Source organism: Adiantum capillus-veneris, chromosome 22, assembly GCF_014529385.1.
Source record: "Adiantum capillus-veneris isolate H3 chromosome 22, ASM1452938v2, whole genome shotgun sequence".
NCBI classification, from domain to species: Eukaryota; Viridiplantae; Streptophyta; class Polypodiopsida; order Polypodiales; family Pteridaceae; genus Adiantum; species Adiantum capillus-veneris.
The window spans coordinates 146745597-146769371 of NC_140952.1; the positions used below are offsets into that span (position 1 = coordinate 146745597).

The window sequence follows — 23775 nt, forward strand, 5'->3', positions numbered from 1 at the left end:
TTGCAAAAACGCTCCAGATATTGAGAAACGCTAGTGTCTAGCTTCAGCAGGCATAGCTGAGGGCATCCAAGGTGCAACGCCTCCATCACGTCTTCATTCAGCCAGCAGTGCGAGACGTCCAACTCCTGTAGTTGCGTTGCATGCTGCGCCAGCTCCTTCCAACTCTCCAATTCGTTCACTTAGATGCATGAGGACACATCCAACACGCGTAGCTCCCCACAACCCTGCGCTATTGCCACCAGATCCTTTTCCTCCACACAAAAGGACAACGCCTATCTCAGGTACAACTCCTCCAGCATATGACACACCCGGCCGATCACGCCAATGGCAAACCCCATCTGGTAAGCGAACTGCTGCCAGTGCAAGTTCAAAAAATTTTGCAGTGACGTAGTCCCATGCAACCCCTCTTCCAACCCTTCGCTCATTGTCATGTACCCCATTAGACTGAGATGTGTTAGCTCTTGCCCATGTCGAACGCCCCACCCAGTCACCTGCTTACACATGTGCACCCGTAGCTTCTATAGATGCACGCAGTGCTCGCTCAACAAAGTGTCGATGCCTCCGTCGGTGATGGGGTTTATGAAGGTCGTGAAGGTGATCTCCAACGTTATGAAGCAAGGACAACAGGCCTGGCCCACGGCAAGCAGGCCCTCATAAAAAACGTAGGGTAGGCAGTTGCGCAGAGACAGGTGCTGCAATGCGAAGCTGCGGCTTCCCCCTAGGTAGGCCTGCAAGAAGTGGTCGCCGATGCTTTCGCACTCCACGAGCTGTAGGGTAGTTAGGTTGCTTATAACTGGCAGATTATGAGCTGCATTAATCAAGTACAGAGTGTGTTTCAAAAAGGAGACGGGTGAGTACGAAAGTTTTGCTTCACATCTGATCGGGGGCGATATTGAATGGTGAAGGAGGTGAGGTTGGACCAGGTCAGCAGGGCCTTGTCTGCGCGCCTGTGCATCGTTTCTTCACGGGGCTCCCCTCTTTGATTTACAAGCAAACACATGGAGATATATGAATGAACACCAATCACCTCGCTATATGGATATGATGAGTCTTTTGACCTTTCAGTGTCATGGGGCTTAATTTCATTTCGTAGACTCACCCTTCATATGAGGAATCTTGATACTTCTGCAACATTTTTTCTTTTTCTCAGATTGGGAAGACCTGAGAGGGAACGGGTCAGTACGAAAGTTCCGCCTCACATCTGATCGGGGGTGTTATTCAACGGCGAAGGAGGTGAGGCTGGCCAGGTTTGCAGGGCCTTGTCTGCGCGCCTATGCAACGTTTCTTCACGGGACTCCCCTCTCTGATTTACAAGCAAACGCAAGGAATGAACACCCAATCACCTTGTTATATGGATATGATGAGTCTTTTGACCTTTTAGTGTCATGGGGCTAAAATTCATTTCGTAGACTCACCCTCCATATGAGGAATCTTGATGCTTTTGCAACATTTTTCCTTTTCCTTGGGATTGATTGGGACATCTAAGTTGTCAAATGCCTCGTTTTCAACCTCAATTGTGCTTTCACCAAGCCAAGGCTTGCAATTTTTGAATGATTTGACCGAGCTCAACTATGACAAGCTTAGAGGGCTGTCCTTATCGAATTGTGAAGATGCTATTTTAAACTTTATCGTATGACGTTTCATGATGCAAAGACCGCTTGACTTACATGTGCTAAGGTTCTAAATTCGATAGCAAATTGAGAGTGAGGTCTTATATATCACAAGGCATAGTTGAGTTGAAGAGATCAATTTTGTCGTCGTGTTGCTGCATGCTATGTTTGCTTGAAAGGGATTTGTATTTCTGCCAAAATCGACAGAGTTACAGGTTGCTAAGGTTATCAAACGCAAGCTCGCATGAACTGCCTCTTAATGTTTTCTTATTTCCAGATTACTTCGCTTTGTAAATGAGCTTTTCTTAGACAAGAGGAAACAAATAACCTTTGCTTTCTCTTCGGTTTAAATATGAATTAAAAGAAAGCAGCGATTGTCTTTCTCTGATCACTGGGTTATATGTTCTACTAGAATCAAACAAAAGAGCTGGTATCATGGGCGATGTGAAGGCAGAGGAGGAGCCAAGCGGCTCTCTGCTTGGGTTTCCTTCCTTGCACCATCTTCTAGCTGCTCACTTGCCCCCGGCCGCCCTTAAGGTTCTCTCTCTCTCTCTCTCTCTCTCTCTCTCTCACACACACACACACACACACACACACACACACACACACACAGACAGACATGACCCCAGATTTTATATGCAGGAAGCGAGCAGACTGCTAAGGGGCTATAATGGTGGGGACCTGGTGCCAGCGCTGCAACTTCCGGAGTGCATCATCTCGATGAGCAAGGATTTCAAGTTTGACGTGCAGGTGAATATATATTGGGTTTGCTGATATGTGTGTGTGTGTGTGCGAGCGCGTGTGCGGATCAGCACAAAACCCGAGTTTGCAGATTTGTAGGTTGGTTGCTATTGTGGCTTCCTGAACCGGAGAGGACACATGCTTAAAGGTGACATATTGGTAGAAGATTCTACCATTGAGCTTCTATCTTTTTCTGGATGGTAATAGGCCTTGGTGTAGAGAAATTCATAGTGATCGATTAGAAGACTCTTGACAGTAGAGGCCCTTGCTTTCCCCTAGTAGCGGATGGCATTGAGCCAATGATGTGAAAGGATTTCCTTCCTTTTACCAATATGTGTGAGAAGTGAAAGGCATCACGATCTCATCAAGTTGAGAAACTGCATCAGGATCTCATCAAGTTCATCAACTTCTGGTTGATCCTCATCTGGCATATCTTCTGGCAGATCTCCCACGAAGGGTCTTAGAAGACTCACGTGAAACGCATTATGAATCTTCCAAGTATCAGGCAATTTCAGCCTATAAGCAACATCACTGGTCTTACTAAGTACTTGAAAAGGCCCATAGTAGCACATGTTGAGCTTCGGAAACAACCTTTCCTTGCCCTTCATCTTCTTTAACCTTGTCTTTTCAAACTGTAAGAGTACCCAAATACTGGGTGAAAACAACAATTCATGACGGTGCCGTTCAGCAGCCCTTTTCTGCTTTGCGTGAGTCTTCTCCAAGGCAAGCTTGATCTTCTTATACATTTCATCCATATTTTCTACATATGGATCCGCTTTGAAAATCTTGTCCTTTGTGTGCAAAATGGGAGGAACCTTTTTGCCACCCTCAACGATCTCAAAAGGTGCCTTGCCGGTTGACGAATGCACCGTATAGTTGTACGCATACTCAAGCATGGGTAGATATTGTTTCCACTTGCTCTTATCATCTGACACATAACACTTCAACAGATCCAAGACAATAGAATTAGCCTCTTCTGATTGTCCATTAGTTTGTCGATGAAACGAGGAGAAAAACTTGAGCGTAGTGCCCATGTTTTCAAATAAGCCTTTCCAAAACAGGCTCGTCATACGAGGATCACGATCACTGACAATAGATTGTGGCATACCATGATACTTGAAAACATTGTACATAAACAACCATGCCATTTGGTCAAATTTTATCTTCTTCCTGATAGAAATAAAATGGGACTGCTTGCTGAACCTACAAATGATGGTCCACATACCATCATTCCGTGTCGATGTTCTTGGAAGATTAAAGATAAAATCCATAGCAATGCTTTCCCATGGCTTATCTAGAATAGGCAGTGGCTATAACAATCCTCATGCCTTTTGCCTATCAAATTTGACCTTTTGGCAAATCACGCATGCTTGCAGAAAGGCATCCGCATCTCTACTTAAAGTAGGCCAATAAAAGAATGTTTCGACCGCTATGGCATCTATACTACGATGCTCTGCATACGGTGGGACATGGCTTTCTACCATAACCTTATATCGCAATGGCCTAGTGACACATAGTCTGCCATTCATCATCATAAAACCATCCTTGAGGAGGTAGTGCTCATGGCGTTGCCCATCTTGCAACTGTTCAAAGATCCTTGCAAAATCTTCATCAATAGCATACCGTTCCTTCATGTCATCAAGCTCATGATGATAAGGAATTGACACAGCTGAAATTTGTGGCTTTCTGGGTAACACATTAGCCACAACATTCTTCTTGCCTTTCACATGTAGAATCTAAAAGTGGAACATAGAGAGAATGTTTGCCCATCGCATGTGCTTTTTGGATAACTTTGACTGTGTCAAGAAGTATTGCAAGGTCTGATGATCTGTTTGGACAACAAAATCAACACCTAACAGGTGGTGCTTCCAACTAGAAAGCGTATGAATCACGGCCAGTAGCTCTTTCTCATAGATTTGCATAGTCTTTTTTGGTACTTGCAAGATTTTGCTCTCATAAGCTACTACCGGACCATCTTGCATTAACATTGCCCCAATACTATTGCCACACGCATCACACTGGACCACAAATGACTTCCTGAGGTCTGGTAGACAATTACTGGATCCGAATTCATCTTTTCCTATAAGAGATTAAAAGCTGAAATCTCTTTTTGTGTCTACTTGGACGTGACTCTTTCTTTTGTAGAGCATGAAGAGGTGAAGCAATCTCGACAAAGTTCTTGATAAACCTTCTGAGTAAGAGCAGAAGTCCAAGAAGCTACGGACATCATGTTCAAATCTAGCCATGTCTTGATTGCTTCAACCTTGGCAAGATCCATTCGGACACCATCCTTTGACACTATGTGGCCAAGAAAGTGAATCTCTTCCAGGAAGAACTCACTTTTCTTAGGATTAACAAGCAACCTGTGACTGCGTAGCTCTTTGAAGACAATGGTCAAGTGACGCCTATGCTCCTCTTCATTCTTTGAGTAGACTATCATGTCATCAAAGAATGTGCCAACAAACTTTTGATGTGGACGGAAGATCCGGTCCATCATCCTGTTGAACGTAGCAGGAGCATTTGTAAGACTGAAAGGCATCACTGAGAACTCAAGTCTCATACAGACCAAATGTTGTCCTAAACGCAGTCTTGTGCACATCCTCTGGCGTGATACGAATTTGATGGTACCCACTCTTAAGGCCTATCTTGCTGAAAATTGCAACACCCTCTAGTCTGTCAAGAATATCATCTATCCTGGGGATAGGAAACTTGTTCTTGATGGTATTCTTATTCAAGGCAGGGTAATCAATACACATGCGCCTAGAGCCATCCTTCTTCTACACTAGAAGCACTGGGGAGCAAAAGGGTGAAGAACTAGGTTGAATCAGCCCTTTCTCTAGGAGCTCCTCTACTTGGCCCATAATCTCTTTGTGCTGACCTGCACTAACACTATAGGGAGGCCTATTTGGTGCGCTACAACCTGGCATTGGATCTATCGCATAATCCTCATGCCTCTCCGGCGGCAACCGAGACGGTAACGAGTCAAAAAAACAGTCATTAAACTCTCGCAAAAATGCTGACCTTTCTTTATCTAACACAGATAAATTTGACTGACAATTTTTTGAAACATCATGTGCATAAATCAAGTACGCAGGAAAATGATTCTTAATTACAGAAGTGATAGCCGAAGCAGATACAATAAGGACAAACTCCCCTTTAAGCTTTACATCCAGGATGTTAGTTTTGCCCCTATGCCGAAGGTGATCTTCTTGTTGAAGACATTGAGCACTCCATGTATACGGAACATCCACGGGATTCCCAACAGCGCATCGTACCCTTTCAGTGGCATGATGTAAAATTCCTCTGTGTCCAGATATGACTGAATATACAGACGTAGCTTTCCAATGATAGTCGTAACACACTCGGAATGGCCAAGACATGCCAACCCTGCCTCTGTTGTGTACCCCATCTCTTCAGCTTTGATGCCCAACTTGATGGCCAATTTTGGTGAGATAAAGCACCTAGATCAAAGAAGAAAAGTGGTGTCTAGTCTGTGACTTTACCCCATGCTCTGCATAACTCAATGGCATCTGAACTTGGCCTATCACCACCATATCTGGTACTAGACCTGCCGTGGGTTTGGACTTCTTGCCTTTCCTATCCTCTTTGTCATCCGAATCAGCTGGTCTTCTTCTTTGTGGACAATTTGTATCAAAGTGACCATGCTGCTCGCATATGAAACATACGTTCTCATCCATTAAAGCCTTCTTTTCTTCGAACGTCTTGCGCACAAAAGGCTTCCTTTTCTTGTCCTTAGCCTGTTCTTTAGACGTCTCGGTTGAGTCCTTGCCTTTGTTTGCCTTTTCTGACGCTTGGGACCCTTTAGGAGTCACTTTCACAATGGGCTTCTTTGCTGAATTTTCTTTTGCTGACCCCCTTTCACGTTGCCTGGAAACCTACTGTCCTCTCCCTTCAACAAGGCAAGACCCGATGAGGATAGCCACTCTGTCCTTTGGACAGTAATCTTGAAGCCCTTTAGGTAGTCTACAACAATACTTCTCAATCTGCTCTATCAGTGGCACAAATCTGTAGGAGGTTACTGAGAGCAACGCTTTAAAGAACCGCCGATTGTACTCTTGTAGGCTCTTGCAAGTAGCCGCAATGAGTTGGTGCCAATCCATCATGACATCTGCTTCGAATGAATTTGACAACCATGCAGATTGCTTGAAGTATACCCATGTAGCGAGTGCCTGTTCTTGCATCAACAGGTCGTCCACCATGTACACGTATTGCCTTTCAAGGAAGTGACAACTTTCTTGACCTTGGAGGCTTCTGTAAAATCCCCCCCCCTACATAAGCACTATCGAACTGCTGGAGGAAAGTAAGAGCCTTCGTCTTATCCTCAAATCTGCTGAAAGTTTCAAACTTGACAATGCACCACCTTCTTTGTAGGCTTTTGGCTTCTCTAGTGAAACCGGCCCGTAGGGCGGTAGGCGTTGGCTTTCACCCGAAATTCTTTACTTAAAACACACACACAGAGCACTTTGCAAAGGAGACCTGTAACAGGAATTAACACTTGATCACACACACGGCTCGGAAGCTAGAATGCTTTGGGCAGACGCCGACAACCTGTAGGCCCCAAAATTGGCGCTCCTTTCGGTATTTCTTTATTCTTTAGGAGGGTAAATTACAAGGTAAGGTCCTAGGAATCCTTCACGTGTATCCACCTAGAACCATTTGATTTGGCCAAATTTCGGCAGCATAACAGCCCCAAAACTTGCGCGAAACCAATTCCCCTACTGGAACTCACTTGCACTGGCGTATACCCTCTGATTCCTGCCCAAAAACAGTAAATTCAGCACGTTGTATTTACTGGTTTTTGCCCTGTTTTCAGCCCCAAACAGTCCCCTTATTGTCCTCTGCCAGTGGGGCACGATTCCCAAGTGTTCTGGCATCCGTATGGCTGAAAAACAGTCAAATTACAGTGCATACACAGCGCTGATTTTGCACCTGTATGGTGAGGTTATGACCCTCACCAGTGCCATCTTTGGAGTAGCAGTTAGCTACCCCTGTTCCTGCTCAAGGAGGCTCTTGCCTCAGCACGAAAGCATGAACCCACACAGCTGTACATCAATCAAATGAGTAGCCCTCTTGTGGGGCATCACATAACTGCACGTAGGGGAGAGAGAGAGCAGTGTGTAGTGTGCAGGGCATCACTCCTAGCACCACACTGTACATGAGAGGGAAAGGAAGCACTCCATAGCTCTTAACATGTGACAAATGCAAAAGGAGGCTCATCCCAGCTTAAAAATTCAGCGCCCATTTTTCTGGAAGAGGCAAGTCCCTAAAAATGTGACACTTGGCGCATTTACAAGCATTTTCCCGTTTCGGGTTCGCCGCTTAAAAATATCCCAACCGACGCGTCAGTTGACTTCGCGGCAGAGTTATAAATTGTTCCCCTAGTCATACCGGAGGTAATGACGCGAACACATTTCACGGCCCAAAATAGCAGTTCCCTAAATTTTAGGAGATGCTTCCGTTGGGCTCCCACTGGTCTTCTGACCATCTATCCTCATTGGGACCGCATCCAAAAGTGCAATGTGGCCCAACTGTCGAATACTTTTTGTTGGTAGTCCCACCTTGACTTTACGCCTTAATTGAGTTCACTTCCTAGTATCCACCAACTTGCTAAGTGCGACGGGGGACCTATATGATTTTGCTCTGAGCCTAGACATCCTCTTACCATACGAATTCCAGTGTCGACCACTTCCCATCTGCGGGTGAATCTACCGTTCACATTGGCCATACAATGTCTGACCGTTTGCTACTTCAACAAGAGGGTCTCAAAACAAATAAAATAAACCCCATTGGAAAGAAACCAACAACCAAGGTTAGTAGTTGCCACATCTCTGTGACATGGTTAATAACTGCCACGTCCTCGTGACATACCCCTCTCTTGAAATCGCAAACGTCCTCGATTGCATACCATGTGCTATCAACACTCTTTTATCATCGCATGTATCCGCAAGAAAGGTCGTAACATACATAGATACAAATGACTTAATGAGGCCTTCATACTTTTGCCATTTCCATCTATGGCACCGAATTCATATGTACATTTGATGTACTAGCTCTATCATTACCCCTCCTTTGCACACGTTGGGTTGGGGCATAAGTAGGCTGTAACCCAAAGGCTTCAAGGTAAAGCTGCAATACATTTGGTGACTCTGACAGTTCATGCTCTTCCATCCACTTTTCATCCATAGGTGGATAGTTCTTGAACTTCACCAAATAGCGTCTTGCAACTTGTCCTTTACCTTTTCTGTCCTTATGTGCCAAAACTTGCTCAGGTACCAGGATCTCATCAAGTTCCTCAACTTCTGGCTGATCCTCAACTGGCATATCTTCTGGCACATCACCCACGAAGGGTCTTAGAAGACTCACGTGAAACGCATTATGAATCTTCCATGCATCAGGCAATTTCAGCCTGTAAGCCACATCGCTGATCTTGTCAAGCACTTGAAAAGGCCCATAGTAACGCATGCTGAGCTTAGGAAACAGCCGTTCCTTGCCCTTCATCTTCTTCAACCTTGCCTTTTCGAACCTTAACAGAACCCAATCACCAGGTGATAGTAGCAATTCACGACGGTGACGATCAGCAGTCTTTTTCTGCTTGCCTGAGTCTTCTCCAAGGCAACTTTAATCTTCTTATACATCTCATCCATGTTCTCAACATATCGATCTGCCTCAAAGATCTTGTCCTTTGTATGCAAAATGGGAGGAACCTTTTTGCCGCCTTCAACAATCTCAAAAGGTGCTTTGCCAGTAGACGAATGCACCATATTATTGTACGCATACTCAAGCATACGCAAATACTGTTCCCACTTGCCCTTAATATGTGACACATAGCATTTCAGCAGATCTAAGACAGTAGAATTAGCCTCTTCTGACTGTCCATCAGTTTGTGGATGAAACGAAGACGAGAATTTGAGCGTAGTGCCCATGTTCTCAAACAATCCTCTCCAGAACAAACTGGTCATGCGAGGATCACGATCACTGATAATCGATTGTGGCATACCATGGTACTTAAACACATTGTACATAAACAAGCGTGCCATCTGATCATATTTTATCTTCTTCCTGAGAGGGATAAAATGGGCTTGCTTGCTGAACCTGCAGATAATGGTCCATATACCATCATTCCCTGTTGGCGTTCTTGGAAGATCAAAGATAAAGTCCATAGCAATGCTTTCCCATGGCTTATCCGGAATCGGCAGTGGTTGTAACAACCCTGGTGCCTTTTGCCTATCAAACTTGACCTTTTGGCAAACTATGCATGCTCGCACAAAGGCATCCACATCTCTCCTCAAGGTAGGCCAATAGAAGAATGTCTCTACCGCCTTAACTGTTGCATCAATGCCACGATGCCCTGCATACGGTGGGACATGACTCTCTTCCATGACCTTATGTCGCAGTGGCCTAGTGACACAAAGTTTGCCATGCATCATCATAAAACCATCTTTGAGGAGGTAGTGCTCGTGATGTTGCCCCTCTTGTAACTGTTCAAAGATCCTTGCAAAATCTTCATCAGCAGTATATTGTTCCTTCATGTCATCTAACTCATGATGATAAGGAATTGACACAGCTGAAATTTGTGGCTTTCTTGATAACGCATCAGCCACAACATTCTTCTTGCCTTCCACATGCATAATCTGGAAGTGGAACATGGAAAGAATGTTTGCCCATCGCATATGCTTTTCGGATAACTTTGACTCTGTCAAGAAGTATCGCAAGGTCTGATGATCTGTTTGGACAACAAAATCAGCACCTAAGAGGTAGAGCTTTCAGCTAGAAAGCGCATGAATCACGGCCAAGAGCTCTTTCTCATAGACTTGCATAGTCCTCTCTGGCCCTTGCAAAATTCGGCTTTCATAAGCTACTACCCGTCCATCTTGCATTAGCACTGCTCCGATGCTACTGCCACACGCGTCACACTGGACCACAAATGACTTCCTAATATCTGGCAAAACAATAACTGGATCTGAAGTCAACTTTTCCTTTAAGAGACTAAAAGCTGAAATCTCTTTTTGGGTCCATCTGAAAGTGACCTCTTTCTTTTGCAATGCGTGAAGAGGCGATGCTATCTCTGCAAAATTTCTGATAAACCTTCTATAGTAGGAACACAATCCCAAGAAGCTCCTGACATCGTGCACAGTCTTCAAGTCTGGCCATGTCTTGATAGCTTCGACCTTTGCGGGATCCATTCTAACACCATCCTTTGAGACTATGTGGCCCAGAAAGTGGATCTCTTCAAGGAAGAATTCACTTTTCTTAGGATTGACAAGTAACCTGTGACGACGCAGCTCTTCGAACACAATGGTCAAGTGACGCCTATGCTCCTCTTCATTCTTCGAATACACTATCATGTCATCGAAGAACGTTCCAACAAACTGTTGATGCGAGCGGAAAATCCGGTCCATCATTCTGTTGAACGTGGCAGGAGCATTTGTTAGCCCAAACGGCATCACTAGAAACTTATAAAGACCAAATGTCGTTCTAAACGTAGTCTTGTGCACATCCTCTGGCCTTATACGAATCTGATGGTACCCACTCTTAAGGTCTATCTTGCTGAAAATTGCAGCACCCTCTAAACGATCAAGAATATCATCAATGCGAGGAATAGGAAACTTATTCTTGATGGTATTCTTATTCAACGCACGGTAATCAATACACATGCGCCATGAGCCATCCTTCTTCTGCACTAGGAGCACTAGAGAGCAAAAGGGTGAAGAACTAGGCTGAATCAGCCCCTTCTCTAATAACTCCTCAACCTGGCCCATAATCTCTTTCTGTTGCGTCGCACTAACCCTGTAGGGAGGTCTATTTGGTGGGCTACACCCTGGCACCAAATCTATCCGATGGTCCTCAGGTCTCTCTGGCGGCAATTGCGACGGTAATGAATCAGAAAAACAGTCACTAAACTTTTGCAAAAATGCTGACCTTTCTTTATCTAACACAGATAAATTTGACTGATCACTATCTGAGACATCACGTGCAAAAATCAAGTACACAAAAAGATGATTCTTTATTACAGAAGTGATAGCAGAAGCAGATACAATAGGGACTGACTCTCCTTTAAGCTTTACATCCAAGATGTGAGTTTTGCCCCTATGCTGTACAGTGATCTTTTTGTTGTAGGCATCCAAGACTCCATGCACTCGGAACATCCACGGGATCCCCAACAAGGCGTCACAACCTTCCAACGGCATGATGTAAAACTCTTCAGTGTCCACATACGACTGAATATGCAGACGCAGTTTTCCAATGATGGGAGTAACACACTCTGAGTGGCCAGGACATGCCAACCCTGCCTCTGCTGTGTAACCCATCTCTTCAGCTTTGATGCCCAACTTCATAGCTAACTCTGGTGAGATAAAGTTGACTTTGGCACCTGGATCAAAGAAGATGAGTGCCGTCTGATCCCTAACTTTACCCCATGCCTTGCATAAGTCACTGGCATCTGTGCTGGGCGTGTCACCCACCATGTTTGGCACTAAACGTGCCGTGGGTTTTGGCTTCTTGCCTTTCTGGTCTTCTTTATCCTCTGAGTCAGCTGGCCTTTTCCTTTGTGGACAATTGATAGAAAAGTGACCAGGCTGCTCGCATATAAAGCATTTGTTCTCAGCCATTAGAACCTTCTTTTCCTCGAGCGACTTGCGCACAAAAGGCTTCCTTTTCTGTTTCTTTTCCTGCGCTCCAGAAGTCTCGGTTGAATCCTTGTCTTTGGTGGCCTTTTCTGACCCCTGTGACGCATCAGGAGCCGTCTTCACAAAAGGCTTCTTCGCTGAATTTTTCTTTTGCTGCCCTCCTTTGTCACTGCTCGGAAATCCATTGTCCTCTCCTTTCAACAAGGCAAGACCAGTGTTCGCAACTTCCATAAGCTGAGTAAGGGTAGCCACTCTGTTCTTTGTAGAGTAATCGCGAAGCCCTTTAGGCAACCCACAACAGTACTTCTCTATCTGCTCTGTCAATGGCACAAATCTGTAGGAGGTCATTGAGAGTAATGCTTTACAAAACCTCCTATTGTACTCCAGCAAGCTCTTGCACGAAGCTGCCGTAAGCTGGTGCCAATCTGTCAGGACATCGGCTTCAAATTCGTTTGATAGCCAAGCAGATGCAAACATTTTCTTGAAGTAAACCCAAGTGGCGGGTGCCTGTCCTTGCATTAACAATGTCGTCCACCATGTAAGCGCATTGTCCTTTAAGAAAGTGGCAGCTTTCCTGACCTTCGAGGCTTCTGTAAAATTCCCTCCCGCATAAGCTGTATCAAACTGCTGGAGGAAAGTGAGTGCCTTTGTCTTATCCTCGAAACCACTGAAGGTACTGAACTTTACCGTTGCACCACCTTCTTTGTAAGCCTTCGGCTTCTCTAGTGCCCCCAAATTGTCATATGGAATGGTCTGCAACATGGGCACTGTACTAGGCATCATCGGCACGTGTTGGCCATTCACATTTTGCGTCAGAGGTGCGATATCTGGCTGCTGTCCAGAAAAACCAGCCATGCCAAAATGACCCTGTGGCACCCCAAACTGGCCGTGGTTGCAGTGGAAACCTTGCTGCATGCCGATACTACCATACATGGGGTTTGGCATGATGCCTTGCATACCCCCGAACACTGTTCCTGGCATGTATGGCTGACTTCCAGACGCATAAGCAGCCATACTTTGGAACACTGATCCACCCCCGAAATACCCAGGATGTACCGTGGGTGGTGGAAAAACTGAGTGCATAGCCTGGTATCCAGCTGTCACCAGCGTGTGACTACTATCTATCCTTTTTGTTGATTTCTTTCTTATTATCTATTTACTTTCACTTTTTGGAAACACCCCTCGGGAAATCTAACTGCCCTGCATTGCATAGCTAGTGTGGAACTGTTCAGAGGGAGTCCAGGCGTGAGGGCAAGAGAGCACTAAGTTGGACAAGGACTATGGTTAGCCAAGTGGGGTCATTGACTAGCCAAAGTGGAATCCTTTGCTACAGAGGCTACATTTCAGTTCTGGATGTGGCCGCAGTGTACAAAGAGGGTCGGATGACCTAGAAAGATACAATGGCAGCATCTCCTAAAATTTAGGGAACTGCTATTTTGGGACCTGAAAATGTGTTGACGTCATTACCTCCGGAATGACAAGGTGAACATTTTCTTACTCTGCCGTGAAGTCAACTGGGCAACCGGTTGGGATATTTTTAGACGGCAACCCCGAAACGGGAAAATGCTTATAAAAGTGCCAAGTGGCACCTTCTGGTGCACTTGCCTCATGCAACAAGAAGTGGCGCTGAATTTTAAGCTGGGAGAGGCTCATTTGCAGCTTTTGTCACAGGTTAAGAGCTATGGAGTGCTTGCTTTCCCTCTTATGCACAGTGCGGTGCCAGGAGTGATGCCCTGCACGCTACGCACTGCCCTCTCTCTCCCCTTTGGCAGTATGTTATGCCTGTCTAGTGGGCTCTTCATTTGACCAATGTACAGTTGTGTGGGTTCATGCGCGATTGCCGAGGCAAGAGCCTCTTGCACAGGTATTGGATTAGCTAGCGGCTAATCCCCCCGCAGGTACAGGTGAATTCGGAGAGGTTTCACGCCAGAAATCTCGTCCGATTCAAAGGGCAAGTAGCCCTACAGGTGCGGGAGCTCGAGGACTTGCTACGGATGCGACCGGCACGCGAAACGGAGCCCGAAACAGTGAATTACAGCCTGCTGTGTATATTTGCAGGTTTAGGGTTTTGGCCCTAAACGGACCCTAATACCCCCAGGAGGTTCGGGGACGTAAGGGGACCGTTGTATAGGTGATCTGGCGCATTTTCAGGGCTGAAAACAGAGAATTCAGCGTGCTGCAGATTCTCGACAGGTTTTGCAAAGTGCCCGTATGCGTCGGGAAAGTCATTTAATGTGTGGGAATACTGATCGTGAAGGGTTCTAGTACAGTTATGTTGCCGAAATCGGGCTGGAACAGTGGAAATTCAGCCGAGTTTGTGCGGGGCAGCTTGTAGGGAACCCAGCGTTTATTCCCTCTTTTGAACAAGCGTTTATTCCCTCTTTTGAACAATAAAGAAATACCGAAAGGGGCGCCTAAGTTAGGGGCCAATCTGGTGTCCGTCTACTCATACAGGTGCAATCTAGCAGCCTGTATCCCTCTCCCCTTTGTTGTGTCTTGAAAGTACAGGTAAAATAGACGACTAATAATGGGTGAAAGCTAAATCAAGGTTTGAAGTAAAGTCTACCGTCCTTTTTGGATTGAACAGGCCGGTTTCATGGTTCCATCGACGGGATTAAATCACTTTTTCCCATAGAAGTGAGCCTTGGTCAGTTTTGGGCTTGAAGACACAGGGGATCATAGACCAGACACAGGGAATTGCAATTATGGCTGACAGACCAGATGATGTGACTGAAGAGGTTTCCTCTTCACAGGGTCAATAGACACATGAAGTGGGTGAGTCCTCAAGACCACCACAGACAGATGATGATATATTCAGGACCCAGTTGGCTACTACTGTGGCTATGTTCACACAAGTAATGCAGAACCCAAGGTTTTTAGCCTTTCTGCAACCTCCTGTTCCGTCTCAGCAAGTTGGGTCACTGGATCATATTCAAAAGCCTGTTAAGGCTCGAGCACAGGTGATTCATACTGCACAGTCAATGGAAACACCTGTACACTTGACGGAGAACATGCAGTCTCCACAACCTATGCCTAAGGTGCAAGAACAGGTGGCTGAGATGCCAGTCTTTCAAGCTGTACCAGTTCAGCCCGCCACCTTTCAGCAGCCTATAGCTGGTTCTAATGGGCAGGGAAGCAACCTACAGGCTATGCAACAGGTCTTCCCACCACCTTCAGTACACCCTGGCTATTTTTGAGGTGGATCGGTATTCCAGAGCATGGCTGGTCATGCACCTGGAAATCAGTTTTACACGCCAGGAACAGTGTTTGGGGGTGCTCAAACGATGATGCCTAACCCCATGTACAGTGTCATGGGTATGCAACCAGGGTTTCAGAGCATTCAGGGCCAATTTGGGATGCCACAAGCAAATTTTGGTATGGCTGGAATTACAAATCAGCAGCCAAATATGGCGTTTCCAGGGCAAGTTAATAGCGGCCAAGGAACACAGATGAACCCTAATAGTGTTCCCATGTTTCAGTCACTTCCATATGACAATTTAACGCCGCTGGAGAGGCCAACTCCGTACAAAGAAGGTGGCAAAGGTGTGTCATTCACGACCTTTACAGGGTTTGATGACAGGAAGAAGGCTCTTTCATTCCTCCAGCAGTTTGACAAGGCCTATGCAGGGGGGAACTTTACAGAGGCTTCAAAGGTCCGCAAGGCAGTCACTTTCTTGACAGGGAATGCGGGACAATGGTGGACAACTTTATTGCTTCAAGGGCAAGCTCCGTCCACATTGATTTACTTCAAGCAGATTTTTGCAGCAGCATGGTTATCTGATGACTTTGAAGCAGATGTCATGACAGAATGGCACCAGCTAAATGCTGCCACTTGCAGAAATCTGGATGATTACAATCGGAAGTTTTGGAAAGCTCTACTTCCAGTAACTTCCTATAGGTTTGTGCCATTGACAAAACAGATTGAAAAATACTGTTGTGGCCTACCCAAAGGATTGAGAAAATACTGCACGAAGACAAAAGTCACTACTTTGACGCAGCTCATCGAGGTAGCAAACACTGGCAATGGTTTGCTCAAGGGAGAAGATTGTGAATTTAACACTGGCGTCAAGGCAGGATCAGGCAAGAAAAATTCAGCCAAGAAGCACGTTCCCAATGAGGCTCCTAAAGGGACTCAGGAGTCGGCCAACGCAGGGAAAGATAAAGCTACGGCTGAATCAGAAAAAGGACCAGCAAAGAAATGGAAAAGACGTTTTCCTCGCAAGTCAAAAGAGCAAAAGAAGGTCCTGAGGACAGAGAACAAATGCTTTATATGTGAGCAGCCTGGCCACATTGCTTACAATTGTCCTACAAAGAAAAGGCCAGCTGATTCTGATGACAAGGAAGACAAGAAAGGAAAGAAGCCCATGGTTGGTCTAGTGCCAGATATAATGGGCGACAAGCCAAATTCAGATGCAAGTGAGCTTTGCAGAGCATGGGGAAAGGTCAGGGATCAAACAATGCTTATCTTCTTTGATCCAGGTGCCAAAGCCAACTTCATTTCCCCAGAATTGGCTTCAAAGTTGGGAATCAGACCTGAAGAGATGGGGTATACAGCAGAGGCAGGTTTGGCATGTCCTGGCCATACAGAGGCTGTGACACCCATCATTGGAAAGTTGCGTCTACATATCCAGTCCTATGTAGATGCTGAAGAATTTTACATCATGCCACTGGACGGATGTGATGTGTTGTTAGGTATTCCTTGGTTGTTTCGTGTACAGGGAATCATGGATGCCTACAACAAAAAGATCACTGTACAGAGCAGGGGAAAGACTCACATTCTGGATGTAAAGCTTAAAGGGGAGTCTATTCCTACTGTATCAGCTTCTGCTATTACTTCTATAATGAAAAAGCATCTTTCTGCGTACTTGGTTTTTGCACGTGAAGTGTCAGATTGTGATGAATCAAATTTATCTATGCTAGATAAAGAAAGGTCAATGTTTTTACAACAGTATAGTGACTGTTTTTCCGATTCATTACCGTCTCAATTACCGCTAGAGAGACCCGAGGACCATGCGATAGATTTGGTGCCAGGCAGTAGCCCACCAAATAAGCCTCCGTACAGGGTCAGTGCGGCTCAGCAGAAAGAGATAATGGGCCAAGTACAGGAGCTGTTAGAAAAGGGGCTGATTCAGCCCAGTTCATCTCCATTCTGTTCTCCAGTGTTGTTGGTGCAGAAAAAGGATGGCTCATGGCGTATGTGCATCGACTACCGTGCACTGAACAAGAATACCATCAAGAATAGGTTCCCTATACCTAGAATTGATGATATTATGGACAAATTAGAAGCAGCAGCTATGTTTAGCAGGATAGATCTAAAGAGTGGGTACCATCAGATCCGCATTAGATCAGAGGATGTGCACAAGACTGCTTTTAGAACGACGTTTGGCCTTTACGAATTTTTAGTGATGCCCTTTGGTCTCACAAATGCTCCTGCTACGTTCAATAGGATGATGGACAGAATTTTCCGTCCACACCAGCAATTTGTTGGTACATTCTTTGATGACATGATAGTCTACTCAAAGAATGAAGAGGAGCATAGGCATCACTTGGCCATTGTGTTCAAAGAGCTACGCAGTCATAGGTTGCTCATCAATGCAAAGAAAAGTGAGTTTTTTCTGGAAGAGATTCACTTTCTGGGACACATTGTCTTAAAGGATGGTGTCAGAATGGATCCTGCAAAAGTTGAAGCGATCAAGTCATGGCCAAATTTGAAGACGGTGCATGATGTCCGAAGCTTTTTGGGACTATGCTCCTATTACAGAAGGTTTATCCGAAATTTCGCTGAGATTGCTTCACCTTTACATGCTCTTCAAAAGAAGGCAGTCACATTTAGATGGACACAGAAAGAGATTTCAGCTTTTAATCTCTTAAAGGAAAAGATGACTTCGGATCCAGTCATGGTGTTGCCAGATCTTAGGAAGTCATTTGTGGTCCAGTGTGATGCCTGTGGTAGTAGCATTGGTGCAGTGCTAATGCAAGATGGCAGGGTAGTAGCCTATGAGAGCAGAATTTTGCAAGGGCCAGAGATGACCATGCAGGTCTATGAGAAAGAGTTACTGGCTGTGATTCATGCGCTCTTAAGTTGGAAACACTACCTGCTAGGTGCAGACTTTGTTGTCCAAACGGACCATCAGACCTTGCGATACTTCTTGACACAGACAAAGTTATCTGAGAAGCATATGCGATGGGCAAATATCTTGTCCATGTTTCATTTTCAGATTGTGCATGTGGAAGGCAAGAAGAATGTTGTGGCTGATGCCTTGTCAAGGAAGCCACAAATTTCAGCTGTGTCGATTCCTTATCATCATGAACTTGATGATATGAGAGAACAGTATGCAAATGATGAAGATTTTGCAAGGGTCTTCGAGCAACTAATGGATGGACAACGTCATGAACACTATCTTCTCAAAGATGGGTTCATGATGATGCATGGCAGATTGTGTGTCACAAAGCCATTGCGACACAAAGTTATTGAAGAGAGTCATGTCCCACCGTATGCAGGGCATCGTGGTATCGATGCTACAGTTAAAGCGGTTGAGACATTCTTCTATTGGCCTACATTGAGAAGAGATGTGGATGCCTTTGTGCGAGAATGCCTAATATGCCAAAAGGCCAAGTTTGACAGAGGCACCAGGGTTATTGCAACCACTACCTATTCCAGATAAACCATGGGAAAGTATTGCTATGGATTTTATCTTTGATCTTCCGAGAACGCAGACAGGAAACGATGGTATTTGGACCATTATTTGTAGATTCAGCAAACAGACTCATTTTATTCCTGTCAGGAAGAAGATAAAGCCAGATCAGATGGCACGCTTGTTTATGAGCAATATTTTCAAGTATCATGGCATGCCACAGTCGATTGTTAGCGACCGTGATCCACGCATGACAAGTTTGTTCTGGAGAGGCTTGTTTGAGAATATGGGCACAAGGCTCAAATTCTCTTCGTCATTTCATCCTCAAACAGATGGGCAGTCAGAAGAGGCAAATTCTACTGTCCTAGATCTGCTGAAGTGTTATGTGTCAGAGCATAAAGGAAAGTGGGAGCAGTATTTGCCATTGGTGGAGTATGCATACAATAATACAGTGCATTCATCAACTGGCAAGGCACCCTTTGAGATAGTTGAAGGTGGCAAGAAAGTTCCTCCCATACTGCATACAAAGGACAAGATATTTGAAGCAGATAAGTATGTTCAGGACATGGATGAAATGTACAAGAAGGTCAAAGTGGCCTTAGAAAAGACTCAGGCAAAGCAAAAGAAAGCAGCTGATCGTCACCGTCGTGAAGTGGTATATTCACTTGGTGATTGGGTGCTTTTACGCTTTGAAAAGGCAAGGTTAAAGAAGATGAAGGGCAAGGAAAGACTGTTTCCAAAGCTCAGCATGCGTTACTATGGGCCTTTTCAAGTGTGCGACATAATCAGTGATGTTGCATATAGGCTGAAATTGCCTGACAGTTGGAAGATTCACAATGCATTTCATGTGAGTCTTCTCAGACCCTATGTGGGTGATGTGCCAGAAGATATGCCAGCTGAAGATCAGCCGGAAGTCGAGGAACTTGACGAGATCTTGGTCCCGGAACAGATTTTGGCACACAAAGAAAGGAAAGTGAAAGGCAAGGTTGCTAGGCGTTACTTGGTAAAGTTCAGAAACTATCCACCAATGGATGCTAAGTGGATGGAAGAAGGTGAACTTGCAGAGTCACCAACTGTGTTATCACTTTACCTGGAAGCCTTCGATTTGCAACCTACCTTGACCCCTTGAGTTTCAAAGCTAAATGGATTGTCAGTGTGACAATGGCTTCTGAGACAAATGATGTACATGGTATTTAAAGTGAGCTCAAATCAAATACCTGTTACATGAATGTTAGAGCTGTACAGATTGTCAGTTTGGCAATTGCTCTTATGGAATGTCCAAAAGTTTGGTTAGTGCTATAGAAGTGAGTATTTCTTGTCAGTTTGTCAAGGATACAGTGATTGCTTCTATTAAAGAGTACATGTGTAACTGCATTCTTAAACTGTCGGTTTGGGTATGCTTGAAAGTGTTACGGGATCCAACGTGTACTATAAGACAGTGGCAAAATGTGCAGCTACCATTTTGTCATTGGAAAGTTAGTGACTCAAAGCAATGGCAGAGTGTGCAACTACCACTATGTCATTGGGACAGGGTTCACACGCGGGCAATACATGAGTCGACGAGGTGTTGAATACACCAGGGTTGACAATGAGCATGTATGTGTCGTATATGTGTCGACAGGTGTTGAATACATCAGTGTTGACAGTAAGCATGTACGACATAGATGCAAACGAGGACGTTTGAGATTTCAAGAGGGGGGTATGTCACCAGCGTGTGACTACTATCTATCCTTTTTGTTGATTTCTTTCTTATTATCTATTTACTTTCACTTTTTGGAAACACCCCTCGGGAAATCTAACTGCCTTGCATTGCATAGCTAGTGTGGAACTGTTCAGAGGGAGTCCAGGCCTGAGGGCAAGAGAGCACTAAGTTGGACAAGGACTATGGTTAGCCAAGTGGGGTCATTGACTAGCCAAAGTGCAATCCTTTGCTACAAAGGCTACATTTCAGTTCTGGATGTGGCCGCAGTGTACAAAGAGGGTCGGATGACCTAGAAAGATACAATGGCAGCATCTCCTAAAATTTAGGGAACTGCTATTTTGGGACCTGAAAATGTGTTGACGTCATTACCTCCGGAATGACAAGGTGAACATTTTCTTACTCTGCCGTGAAGTCAACTGGGCAACCGGTTGGGATATTTTTAGACGGCAACCCCGAAAGGGGAAAATGCTTATAAAAGTGCCAAGTGGCACCTTCTGGTGCACTTGCCTCATGCAACAAGAAGTGGCGCTGAATTTTAAGCTGGGAGAGGCTCATTTGCAGCTTTTGTCACAGGTTAAGAGCTATGGAGTGCTTGCTTTCCCTCTTATGCACAGTGCGGTGCCAGGAGTGATATCCTGCACGCTACCCACTGCCCTCTCTCTCCCCTTCGGCAGTATGTTATGCCCCTCTAGTGGGCTCTTCATTTGACCAATGTACAGTTGTGTGGGTTCATGCGCGATTGCCGAGGCAAGAGCCTCTTGCACAGGTATTGGATTAGCTAGCGGCTAATCCCCCCGTAGGTACAGGTGAATTCGGAGAGGTTTCACGCCAGAAATCTCGTCCGATTCAAAGGGCAAGTAGCCCTACAGGTGCGGGAGCTCGAGGACTTGCTACGGATGCGACCGACACGCGAAACGGAGCTCGAAACAGTGAATTACAGCCTGCTGTGTATTTTTGCAGGTTTAGGGTTTTGGCCCTAAACGGACCCTAATACCCCCAGGAGGTTCGGGGACGCAAGGGGACCGCTGTATAGGTGATCTGGCGCATTTTCAGGGCTGAAAACAGAGAATTCAGCGTGCTGCAGATTCTCGACAGGTTTTGCAAAGTGCCCGTATGCGTCGGGAAAGTCATTTAATGTGTGGGAATACTGACCGTGAAGGGTTCTAGTACAGTTACGCTGCCGAAATCGGGCTGAAACAGTGGAAATTCAGCCGAGTTTGTGCGGGGCAGCTTGTAGGGAACCCAGCGTTTATTCCCTCTTTTGAACAATAAAGAAATACCGAAAGGGGCACCTAAGTTAGGGGCCAATCTGGTGTCCGTCTACTCATACAGGTGCAATCTAGCAGCCTGTATCTCTCTCCCCTTTGTTGTGTCTTGAAAGTACAGGTAAAATAGACGACTAATAATGGGTGAAAGCTAAATCAAGGTTTGAAGTAAAGTCTACCGCCCTTTTTGGATTGAACAGGCTGGTTTCACCAGCTCCCTGCCCATTTAAGACAGCATGCTGGCTCTGAAAGGTGGCGGGCTGAACTGGCATAACCTGTGGAATAGGCATTCTAGCCACCTGTTCAAGCACGGGAAGACCCTACTTTGGAGCCCCCAACTCCGCAACATGCGAGTGTTCCCTTTCCTCCTGCGCCACATGAAGTACCTGCGCTTGAGCTTCAACAAGCTCCGTACGCGGCGTAGGTTGCCTATTTTGTTGTTGCACTGGTGGCGCTTGCAAGAATTCCATAAACCTCGGATTCTGCACCAGCTGCGAAAAGACATTCACCGCGGCAACTAACTGAGTCTTGAACGCATCATCCTCAAGTTGCCCTGTCATAAAGCCCTGTACTACTGGAGGGACATTCACGTGACAGGAGGTACAGACTTTAACTTTTCTGTCCTTATGTGCCAAAACTTGCTCAGGTACCAGGATCTCATCAAGTTCCTCAACTTCTGGCTGATCCTCAACTGGCATATCTTCTGGCACATCACCCACGAAGGGTCTTAGAAGACTCACGTGAAACGCATTATGAATCTTCCATGCATCAGGCAATTTCAGCCTGTAAGCCACATCGCTGATCTTGTCAAGTACTTGAAAAGGCCCATAGTAACGCATGCTGAGCTTAGGAAACAGCCGTTCCTTGCCCTTCATCTTCTTCAACCTTGCCTTTTCGAACCTTAACAGAACCCAATCACCAGGTGATAGTAGCAATTCACGACGGTGACGATCAGCAGCCTTTTTCTGCTTTGCCTGAGTCTTCTCCAAGGCAACTTTAATCTTCTTATACATCTCATCCATGTTCTCAACATATCGATCTGCCTCAAAGATCTTGTCCTTTGTATGCAAAATGGGAGGAACCTTTTTGCCGCCTTCAACAATCTCAAAAGGTGCTTTGCCAGTAGACGAATGCACCGTATTATTGTACGCATACTCAAGCATAGGCAAATACTGTTCCCACTTGCCCTTAATATGTGACACATAGCATTTCAGCAGATCTAAGACAGTAGAATTAGCCTCTTTTGACTATCCATCAGTTTGTGGATGAAACGAAGACGAGAATTTGAGCGTAGTGCCCATGTTCTCAAACAATCCTCTCCAGAACAAACTGGTCATGCGAGGATCACGATCACTGATAATCGATTGTGGCATACCATGATACTTAAACACATTGTACATAAACAAGCGTGCCATCTGATCAGATTTTATCTTCTTCCTGACAGGGATAAAATGGGCCTGCTTGCTGAACCTGCAGATAATGGTCCATATACCATCATTCCCTGTTGGCGTTCTTGGAAGATCAAAGATAAAGTCCATAGCAATGCTTTCCCATGGCTTATCCGGAATCGGCAGTGGTTGTAACAACCCTGGTGCCTTTTGCCTATCAAACTTGACCTTTTGGCAAACTATGCATGCTCGCACAAAGGCATCCACATCTCTCCTCAAGGTAGGCCAATAGAAGAATGTCTCTACCGCCTTAACTGTTGCATCAATGCCACGATGCCCTGCATACGGTGGGACATGACTCTCTTCCATGACCTTATGGCGCAGTGGCCTAGTGACACAAACTCTGCCATGCATCATCATAAAACCATCTCTGGGGAGGTAGTGCTCGTGATGTTGCCCCTCTTGTAACTGTTCAAAGATCCTTGCAAAATCTTCATCAGCAGTATATTGTTCCTTCATGTCATCTAACTCATGATGATAAGGAATTGACACAGCTGAAATTTGTGGCTTTCTTGATAACGCATCAGCCACAACATTCTTCTTGCCTTCCATATGCATAATCTGGAAGTGGAACATGGAAAGAATGTTTGCCCATCGCATATGCTTTTCGGATAACTTTGACTGTGTCAAGAAGTATCGCAAGGTCTGATGATCTGTTTGGACAACAAAATCAGCACCTAAGAGGTAGAGCTTTCAGCTAGAAAGCGCATGAATCACGGCCAAGAGC

General features: G+C 45.4%; 1 protein-coding gene across 1 annotated transcript in view; it reads left to right on the forward strand.

Moving 5' to 3' along the window:
* The first annotated feature begins 466 nt into the window (after nucleotides 1-466).
* The window catches only part of BETA-UP (beta-ureidopropionase), a 55899-nt gene continuing 32590 nt past the window's right edge, over nucleotides 467-23775 (forward strand). Inside the window, exons 1-4 of the mRNA XM_086494848.1 lie at nucleotides 467-667; nucleotides 1743-1825; nucleotides 2023-2147; nucleotides 2253-2360. Coding sequence (XP_086350974.1) covers nucleotides 525-667; nucleotides 1743-1825; nucleotides 2023-2147; nucleotides 2253-2360 — 459 coding nt within the window. The 5' untranslated portion in view covers nucleotides 467-524. The remainder of the gene's footprint in view (nucleotides 668-1742; nucleotides 1826-2022; nucleotides 2148-2252; nucleotides 2361-23775) is intronic.